This window comes from Pseudorasbora parva, chromosome 7 (genome assembly GCF_024679245.1).
Source record: "Pseudorasbora parva isolate DD20220531a chromosome 7, ASM2467924v1, whole genome shotgun sequence".
Classification (NCBI taxonomy): Eukaryota; Metazoa; Chordata; class Actinopteri; order Cypriniformes; family Gobionidae; genus Pseudorasbora; species Pseudorasbora parva.
In genome coordinates this window covers 50,632,510-50,643,377 of record NC_090178.1, presented here as the reverse complement: position 1 = coordinate 50,643,377, position 10,868 = coordinate 50,632,510, and the positions used below count along the sequence as shown (strand labels likewise).

General features: G+C 42.7%; 1 protein-coding gene across 2 annotated transcripts in view; it reads left to right on the top strand.

Moving 5' to 3' along the window:
• Positions 1-1,328: 1,328 nt before the first annotated feature.
• LOC137083453 (zinc finger protein 236-like) overlaps positions 1,329-10,868 on the top strand; it is a 77,262-nt gene continuing 67,722 nt past the window's right edge. The window contains exon 1 of one of the 2 annotated variants that reach the window (XM_067449404.1): positions 1,329-1,497. In XM_067449404.1, the coding sequence (XP_067305505.1) occupies positions 1,446-1,497 (52 nt within the window). In that variant the 5' untranslated portion in view covers positions 1,329-1,445. The remainder of the gene's footprint in view (positions 1,498-10,868) is intronic. The other variant, XM_067449405.1, reaches the window with a different exon arrangement.

Here is a 10,868-nt window from a genome sequence, read left to right as displayed (position 1 = left end):
TTATAACCTTGAGATATAAAGAATTCTTCTTCTCTTTGAGAGTTTGACTTGCTTGTGAAGTCCTCAAAATAAATGACTGAGCAGTTTGTTGGCACATTTGTTTGTTTCAGGTAGATTTTAGATATGTTTAAAAAGACATGGGTACTGTTAATAAAACATCTGGCTTTGATCAGCACATGTGTGCCTCAGCCGTTGCAGTGGATGATCACTGACTGCCATGGTAATATACACTATATCACCAAAAGTGTTGTGACGCAGCCTTTACATGCACATGAGCTTTAATGCCTTCCCATTGTTAATCCGTAGGGTTTAATATGGAGTCGGCCCACCCTTTGCAGCTCTAACAGCTTCAGCTCTTCAGGGAAGGCTTTCCATGAAGTTTATATTGCATTACTCCCTTGAAAAGTAACTAATTGCATTACTAAGTTACTCTTTAATAAAAGTAATGTGTTGCATTACTTTTTCTGACCTGTGCTGGGCTTATTATATATATATATATATATATATATATATATATATATATATATATATATATATATATATATATATATATATATAATATATAACAAAAAAAGTTCTATTTTTGGGCAAATGTAAAGACCTCTTCATACCAGAATTGAAATAATAAGCCTTTGGCTGAGGTAAAAATGCAAATGAGTAGAGGGCGCATCTTAAAAAAAACCTTTCAGCTGTGCTGCCGTTCTGGATAATGGACGCAGAAAAAAAAAAAGTTTTACGAAATAAAAACAAAACAAAAAAATTTTTTTGCTCATGGTTCAACTGAAACGTCGAAGGTTAGCAACAAGACATTAATCAACAAAGTTAGATTCAGTGCATACAGGTTTTCATAGTATTCTGATTTTGCATTTGACTGAAAAAAAAAATGTCTTCATTTTGAGGAGTAGGCTACTAAATCTTTATTGTGCAGGTGAGGTGAATAAAAAAAAGCTCATATTAGTCTATAACTACAATGTTTACACAAAACACCTGTGCACTAACTCTCGATTTCTCTCTACATGGGGCCAGACAGTCAAATAAATAATAACTCATATTTTGTAGTACATTTTTTAAGTAATGCGTTATTAGTAACTTGAAAAAAGTAATCTGATTACATAACTCAAGTTACTTGTAATGTTACCCTTAACACTGGATTGTTTGAAAAGTAAATCTATATGTCAAGAATAAATTGACTGATTTCGAAGTCCAGTTCCATTAGGAACCAATGGTTTATTGGTTATATGTCAAGAATAAATTGACTGATTTCGAAGTCCAGTTCCATTAGGAACCAATGGTTTATTGGCTATATTTCATCGCCGTGTGGGTCGCTGAGCGTCCGCTATGTGGCGCGGTGTGATATGGCGCTGATGCTGCCTCGCCTCGCTCCACTCCGCCGCCATTTTGAAATCCGAATCGCTCACACTACACCCGCGCTATAAACTGGAACTATGCCGCGGGGCCGGCCGCGAAAACACAGGATTAAAGATGCCAGCGAAACCGGTAAAGTCAACCGCAGTCCCACTAATAAAAACCTCACACCATACACTGTTCGCTTAAGTGTGTAGTGCATGCCTAAAAAGGGGCAGAAGTTGAGAGAAAGCCCTTTGAAGCGCGTGTATATAGTCCCCGGATATAGTATTGCTGTGTGTGTGTTGTGTTTTTGTGCTGCTGCGGGAGTGATTGCGGCGGAATGATATTAATAAGACGCTCCGTGTGCTGCAGATTGAGAATGTTCGCTCACACACACTTCAGATAACACTCATCTCCACTAGCGAAACACACACACACTTTCATTAAAACGCGTTTGAGCTCATTTACTTCGCTAATTATCGCTGCTAATGTTGGCTAACGCTCCCGTACATGAGCGAGAAGGGCTGAACTTGTATAAGCTGTGTTTACATGGGGATAATGTGCACATGCTGTGTGTTTTATTGATTTAGAGAAGACAGATCGGTGGCATGTAACTTACCAGCTGACAGGTGACCAAACTGTTCATGAAAAGAGGAAGGTCGTCCATAACTGCTTTGTTATTTCTTGTATCAGGGCTTCTATGGTACGTGTTTAACCTGTGACTTTAACAAGTTGAGGTAACCAGTAGCTGTCATTATTGAACATATTATATTTAAATGGTTTTAGAGCTATGTTAAGAGTGGTGTAGATGTACACACACCATGTCTGAAACACTTTTAAGGGAGTTTGGTCCAGTTTTCTTTATGTTCTGCCCATAACAGTGTTCCTATTTTTTTTTTAAATAGCACAATAAAGTCCTCCAGCACCTTCAAAGGCCAACTGAGCATCTCATCATGGCATATGCACTGAATTAAAATTATTTTATTGTCTTCAAAACCCATAAGACCTTTAAACCTCAAGCACTTTTTTCCCCTGACTGTATAAAAACGATAATATGTGTGAATTATTTAGCTATGAATGTTATTGTGCAAGAAATGCCCTAATAAAACAAAAATATATTGCAGTATATTGGAAACCATCATGTACTACATTAGGCAATATATTCACATATATGGGATTTAATATTTATATTCGCCAATATGCAATATATGAAAGTGGCAATCATTTGTATATTTTGTAATATATTACAGGATATATTGTATAATACCATCAATATATTATTCCATGTATTTAAAATATATTATAATATATTTTGAAGTAATATATTTGTAAATATTTTTTTCCTTTCATAAGGGTGTCTTAATCAAAAAAGATCAAAAGCAGTACAGAGATGCTGTATTAAATTACTTCAGATGCCAAAATAGGCCTCTGTGCCTTTTGTCCTATACCTGTTTGCCAACCACTTCCAGCCCAATTACACAACTGGAAATAAACCCAATAAAAGTTAATCTGCAAATGGGCAAATCTATAAGCGACTTCTTGGAAAAACAAGCCCGAAGTTAGCAGCTCTAATGTGTGAGTTAGGGTATTAGTAAATACAAAAATGGAACAAAAAAAGAAAATGTATTCTTGACAGATCATAGTTGAAGTTAGATCTAAATTATTCAATGCACGTGGAGTCATTGACAACAGCTTTACAACTACTGATCTTTATTATTAAGACACCAAAAATAATTTTCTAAGTATGTTCAGTTGTCCAGACCGTTGCACTGCCTGACATTTTAAAATAACAAAAATAAAATGTATATATTTAAATGTACAAAAAATTAATTCAAACTAAATGGGTTTATGTCATGAATTAATCAAATTATTTTAAAAGGAAATGCTGCACTTGGACACAAAAATATGCTTGACCCATGTGGAAGATATGACACTTCTTTTTCACATTTTTTGTCTGACTATGGCGAAATCATACCGAAAATGAATCTTGCCACAAGATTCAGGGCTCGACAGTAAGCATGTTCTCGTGCAAGTAAATCGGTCATTCACTTGTCCGAGTAAAAAATTTGCTTGTCCGGAAAAAAAAAAGTGTGTGTGTTGTAATTATAACTTATTCTGAAGCAATATTCTCACCAGCGTTTAATCAGCTTTGACATATTTTAAATCTGCATATTTGTGATATTTTTACCTTTTATAAAGGGCATTTTTCCCTTTTCTTATTAAATATAGGCTATGCTGCAGTTTTCATATTATATTCTTAAATTTGATCTATACATTCAATTAAAATAAGACACTGGGGCTGTTATCAAATTAAATAATTTATAGTGAAACATTACAACTGTATTAAATAATGTTGTGAGATTTGTATTTTTGTATTTAACAAAAGAAATAATAAAAAATATATGAAACTAAACCACCAGTAGGTGTCAGCTGGTGAGTCTTAATGAGTGAGTCATTGAGTCGATTCATTCAATTGGCTGATTCATTCAAGAATGATGCAGTCGTTTACAAACAGGTCAATGAATCTTTGATTCAACTGGTTCATTCAAACACTGAATCATTCAGTAAAATACACACACACACACACACACACACACACACACTGTTGCTGTGAGATGCGTTATGGTTCTTCCGTTTGGAACTTTGTTGTTTGGAACTATTTTCGCTGCTGAAATAAAACAAAAACACTCAATATTGCATCTAAAATGTAAGTAACTAAATGTTAATTAATTGTTTATTGTTGTGGGATGTTGTTTAACTGTATCGTATTTATCAATATAAAAACCTCACATTTTGAGTGTTTACCGCAATTGCTCTGTGCGAGCGGCGACCGTGTTTTGATTTCTCCTCGAGATGCGTCAACAGCAAGATGTTACCGTCAATTCATTACATTATATCAATCAGTACCTCAAGGTCCCGCCCAAAATGTAGCCGTAACCAATCAGACATCATGGTCCTGCCCAAAATGTAGCCGTAACCAATCAGACATCAAGGTCCCGCCCAAAATGCTGCTGTAACCAATCAGACATCAAGGTCCCGCCGAAAATGTAGCCGTAACCAATCAGACATCAAGGTCCTGCCCAAAATGTAGCCGTAACCAATCAGACATCAAGGTCCCGCCCAAAATGCTGCTGTAACCAATCAGACATCAAGGTCCCGCCCAAAATGCTGCTGTAACCAATCAGACATCAAGGTCCCGCCGAAAATGTAGCCGTAACCAATCAGACATCAAGGTCCTGCCCAAAATGTAGCCGTAACCAATCAGACATCAAGGTCCCGCCCAAAATGCTGCTGTAACCAATCAGACATCAAGGTCCCGCCCAAAATGCTGCTGTAACCAATCAGACATCAAGGTCCCGCCCAAAATGCTGCTGTAACCAATCAGACATCAAGGTCCCGCCCAAAATGTAGCCGTAACCAATCAGACCTCAAGGTCCCGTCCAAAATGCTGCCGTAACTTATCAGACTTCAAGGTTCCGCCCAAAATGCTGCTGTAACCAATCAGACCTCAAGGTCCCGTCCAAAATGCTGCCGTAACCAATCAGACTTCAAGGTTCCGCCCAAAATTCTCCTGTAACCAATCAGACATCAAGGTCCCGCCGAAAATGTAGCCGTAACCAATCAGACATCAAGGTCCCGCCGAAAATGTAGCCGTAACCAATCAGACATCAAGGTCCCGCCGAAAATGTAGCCGTAACCAATCAGACATCAAGGTCCTGCCCAAAATGTAGCCGTAACCAATCAGACATCAAGGTCCTGCCCAAAATGTAGGAGTAACCAATCAGACATCAAGGTCCTGCCCAAAATGTAGCCGTAACCAATCAGACATCAAGGTCCCGCCCAAAATGCTGCTGTAACCAATCAGACATCAAGGTCCCGCCCAAAATGCTGCTGTAACCAATCAGACATCAAGGTCCCGCCCAAAATGCTGCTGTAACCAATCAGACATCAAGGTCCCGCCCAAAATGTAGCCGTAACCAATCAGACCTCAAGGTCCCGTCCAAAATGCTGCCGTAACTTATCAGACTTCAAGGTTCCGCCCAAAATGCTGCTGTAACCAATCAGACCTCAAGGTCACGTCCAAAATGCTGCCGTAACCAATCAGACTTCAAGGTTCCGCCCAAAATTCTCCTGTAACCAATCAGACATCAAGGTCCCGCCGAAAATGTAGCCGTAACCAATCAGACATCAAGGTCCTGCCCAAAATGTAGCCGTAACCAATCAGACATCAAGGTCCTGCCCAAAATGTAGCCGTAACCAATCAGACATCAAGGTCCCGCCCAAAATGCTGCTGTAACCAATCAGACATCAAGGTCCCGCTGAAAATGTAGCCGTAACCAATCAGACATCAAGGTCCTGCCCAAAATGTAGCCGTAACCAATCAGACATCAAGGTCCCGCCCAAAATGCTGCTGTAACCAATCAGACATCAAGGTCCCGCCGAAAATGTGGCCGTAACCAATCAGACCTCAGGGTCCTGCCCAAAATGTAGCCGTAACCAATCAGACCTCAAGGTCCCGTCCAAAATGCTGCCGTAACTTATCAGACTTCAAGGTTCCGCCCAAAATGCTGCCGTAACAAATCAGACCTCAAGGTTCCGCCCAAAATGCTGCCGTAACCAATCAGACTTCAAGGTTCCGCCCAAAATTCTGCTGTAACCAATCAGACATCAAGGTCCCGCCGAAAATGTAGCCGTAACCAATCAGACATCAAGGTCCTGCCCAAAATGTAGCCGTAACCAATCAGACATCAAGGTCCCGCCCAAAATGCTGCTGTAACCAATCAGACATCAAGGTCCCGCCGAAAATGTAGCCGTAACCAATCAGACCTCAGGGTCCTGCCCAAAATGTAGCCGTAACCAATCAGACCTCAAGGTCCCGTCCAAAATTCTGCTGTAACCAATCAGACATCAAGGTTCCGCCCAAAATGCTGCCGTAACAAATCAGACCTCAAGGTTCCGCCCAAAATGCTGCCGTAACCAATCAGACTTCAAGGTTCCGCCCAAAATTCTGCTGTAACCAATCAGACCTCAAGGTTCCGCCTAAAATGCTGCCGTCACCAATCAGACATCAAGGTCCCGCCCAAAATGCTGCCGTCACCAATCAGACCTCAAGGTCCTGCCCAAAATGTAGCCGTAACAAATCAGACCTCAAGGTCCCTTCCAAAATTCTGCTGTAACCAATCAGACCTCAAGGTTCCGCCCAAAATGCTGCCGTCACCAATCAGACATCAAGGTCCCGCCCAAAATGCTGCCGTCACCAATCAGACCTCAAGGTCCCGCCCAAAATTCTGCTGTAACCAATCAGACCTCAAGGTTCCGCCCAAAATGCTGCCGTCACCAATCAGACATCAAGGTCCCGCCCAAAATGCTGCCGTCACCAATCAGACATCAAGGTCCCGCCCAAAATGTAGCCGTAACAAATCAGACCTCAAGGTTCCGCCCAAAATGCTGCCGTAATTTATCAGACTTCAAGGTTCCGCCCAAAATTCTGCTGTAACCAATCAGACTTCAAGGTTCCGCCCAAAATTCTGCTGTAACCAATCAGACCTCAAGGTTCCGCCCAAAATGCTGCCGTAACAAATCAGACCTCAAGGTTCCGCCCAAAATGCTGCCGTAACCAATCAGACTTCAAGGTTCCGCCCAAAATTCTGCTGTAACCAATCAGACCTCAAGGTTCCGCCCAAAATGCTGCCGTCACCAATCAGACATCAAGGTCCCGCCCAAAATGCTGCCGTCACCAATCAGACCTCAAGGTCCTGCCCAAAATGTAGCCGTAACCAATCAGACATCAAGGTTCCGCCCAAAATGCTGCCTAACCAATCAGACATCAAGGTTCCGCCCAAAATGCTGCCGTAACCAATCAGACATCAAGCTCCCGCCGAAAATGTAGCCGTAACCAATCAGACATCAAGGTCCCGCCCAAAATGCTGCCGTAACCAATCAGACGTCAAGGTCCCGCCCAAAATGTAGCCGTAACCAATCAGACTTTAAGGTCCTGCCCAAAATGAAGCCGTGACTAATCAGATCTTAAGATCCCGGCCGCAATGTAGCTGTAACCAATCAGACCTTAAAGGGGTGGTAAAACACCTTCTTTCAAAGGCATGATTGTGTTTGTGAGGTGCCCTCCTTGTAAAAACGGTCTGATGGTTTCCAGGTTCTATGAAGCCAGTCCCTCAAAAATATACGCAATGGGCTCAGATTGGTTAGCTGGACCAGCTGTGTTCTGATTCGCTCACCGCCTAGTTCACATGTTTGATGATCGGCAAGTTATCACGAGCTGTGGGCATCCAGCTGCCATTATATGTTTAAACACTGACGGAGATGGGGCATGCTGGATTTGCAACCTAAGATCATCCACTTCTCCTGATATGAAATGTAAAATAAACATTAAAAGACACTGAGCTCAAGTCAGTCTCACTCTCACTAAATGTTTGAATATGGCAGTTGATCATTGAACGTTCCAATCATATATGTGATCGTACGCTGCAGGGACCATTGTCCTCTGTTCAGCACATGTGCAGCACAGAGAGCGAGATTTAAATTTTAACCATTAATCCTAACTCCCCCTTCCATTGGAAGGCTGAACAAAGTGGACCTACAATCCGGATGAAAATAACAGCGTTTCCTCTGCATTGCAAAATGGCCTTGCCCCCCTTATTTAATATTCTCGAAGGAGGGGTTTATGTAAATATTGTAGCTGCTGATGTCAGCGAGTCTAGAGGAAAAGGCTGTAGTTCCCTACCGGCCATTTGCTGTAGTCCTTTGAAGTTGATTTCTTTAAAAGCAAATATCTCCCTTTGCTTTAAACTTTGAACGTTGTAACTTTGCAGATGTTTATGCTCAAACAGCAACATTACACACTAGCTAAAGTTAGAAAAGGGGTGTTTTAACACCTCTTTAAGATCCCGCCCAAAATGTAGCCGTAACCAATCAGACCTTAAGGTCCCACCTAAAATGCTGCCGGAACCATTCAGACCTTAGGATCCCGCCCCAAATGCTGCCGGAACCAATCAGACCTCAATGTTCTGCCCAAAATGCTGCCGTAACCAATCAGACCTCAAAGTCCCGCCCAAAATGCTGCCGTAACCAATCAGACCTCAAAGTCCCGCCCAAAATGCTGCCGTAACCAATCAGACCTCAAGATCCCGCCCAAAATGCTGCCGTAACCAATCAGACCTCAAGATCCCGCCCAAAATGCTTGCCGTAACCAATCAGACCTAAAGGTCCCGCCCAAAATGTTATTTTTTGTGTAGTAATTTCATGAATTGTTGTGGAGTTGTTGATGTTCCTTCAGATGTTCATTCATGTTTATTTGCTGCTGTAACTAGCAGTTAAGAGGAAGAGATGATCGGATGCACAGCTATCTGAGACACACACACACACACACACGTACTGATTGCGTTTAGTGAAACTGACAGAATGTGAAATCTGGGGCTATATATTGATAGTCAACAGAGCAATTGAATGTGCAATGATTTCACTTAAAACAGTGAGTATTTCTGTGGATGCATCACTAACAGACCTGATTCCTCTTTTCCTGTTTCCTTTGTTCCTATTCCATCTGTTCCTGATTCCTCTTTTCCTGATTCCTCTTTTCCTGATTCCTCTTTTCCTGATTCCTCTGTTCCTGATTCCTCTGTTCCTGATTCCTCTGTTCCTGATCCCTCTGTTCCTGATTCCTCTGTTCCTGATTCCTCTGTTCCTAATTCCCCTGTTCCTGGTCCGTCTGTTCCTGATTCCTCTGTTCCTGATTCCTCTGTTCCTGATCTCTCTGTTCCTGATCTCTCTGTTCCTGATCCCTCTGTTCCTGATCTCTCTGTTCCTGATCCCTCTGTTCCTGATCCCTCTGTTCCTGATCCCTTTGTTCCTAATCCATCTGTTCCTGATTCCTCTGTTCCTGATTTCTCTGTTCCTAATTCCCCTGTTCCCGATCCCTCTGTTCCTGATCCCTCTGTTCCTGATTCCTCTGTTCCTGATTCCTCTGTTCCTGATTTCTCTGTTCCTAATTCCCCTGTTCCCGATCCCTCTGTTCCTGATCCCTCTGTTCCTGATTCCTCTGTTCCTGAGCCCTCTGTTCCTGATTCCTCTGTTTCTGATCCGTCGGTTCCCGATCCCTCTATTCCTGATTCCTCTGTTCCTGATCTCTCTGTTCCTGATCTCTCTGTTCCTGATCCCTCTGTTCCTGATCTCTCTGTTCCTGATCCCTCTGTATCTGATCCCTCTGTTCCTGATCCCTTTGTTCCTAATCCATCTGTTCCTGATTCCTCTGTTCCTGATTCCTCTGTTCCTGATTTCTCTGTTCCTAATTCCCCTGTTCCCGATCCCTCTGTTCCTGATCCCTCTGTTCCTGATCCCTCTGTTCCTGATTCCTCTGTTCCTGAGCCCTCTGTTCCTGATTCCTTTGTTTCTGATCCGTCGGTTCCCGATCCCTCTATTCCTGATTCCTCTGTTCCTGATCTCTCTGTTCCTGATCTCTCTGTTCCTGATCCCTCTGTTCCTGATCTCTCTGTTCCTGATCCCTCTGTTCCTGATCCCTCTGTTCCTGATCCCTTTGTTCCTAATCCATCTGTTCCTGATTCCTCTGTTCCTGATTCCTCTGTTCCTGATTTCTCTGTTCCTAATTCCCCTGTTCCCGAACCCTCTGTTCCTGATCCCTCTGTTCCTGATTCCTCTGTTCCTGATCTCTCTGTTCCTGATTCCTCTGTTTCTGATCCGTCGGTTCCTGATCCCTCTGTTCTTGATCTCTCTGTTCTTGATCTCTCTGTTCCTGATCTCTCTGTTCCTGATCCCTCTGTTCTTGATCTCTCTGTTCCTGATCTCTCTGTTCCTGATCCCTCTGTTCTTGATCCCTCTGTTCCTGATCTCTCTGTTCCTGATCTCTCTGTTCCTGATCCCTCTGTTCTTGATCTCTCTGTTCCTGATCTCTCTGTTCCTGATCCCTCTGTTCTTGATCTCTCTGTTCCTGATCCCTCTGTTCCTGATCCCTCTGTTCCTGATCCCTTTGTTCCTAATCCATCTGTTCCTGATTCCTCTGTTCCTGATTCCTCTGTTCCTGATTTCTCTGTTCCTAATTCCCCTGTTCCCGATCCCTCTGTTCCTGATCCCTCTGTTCCTGATTCCTCTGTTCCTGATTTCTCTGTTCCTAATTCCCTTGTTCCCGATCCCTCTGTTCCTGATTCCTCTGTTCCTGAGCCCTCTGTTCCTGATTCCTCTGTTTCTGATCCGTCGGTTCCCGATTCCTCTGTTCCTGATTCCTCTGTTCCTGATCTCTCTGTTCCTGATCTCCCTGTTCCTGATCCCTCTGTTCCTGATCTCTCTGTTCCTGATCCCTCTGTTCCTGATCCCTCTGTTCCTGATCCCTTTGTTCCTAATCCATCTGTTCCTGACTCCTCTGTTCCTGATTCCTCTGTTCCTGATTTCTCTGTTCCTAATTCCCCTGTTCCCGATCCCTCTGTTCCTGATCCCTCTGTTCCTGATTCCTCTGTTCCTGATCTCTCTGTTCCTGATTCCTCTGTTTCTGA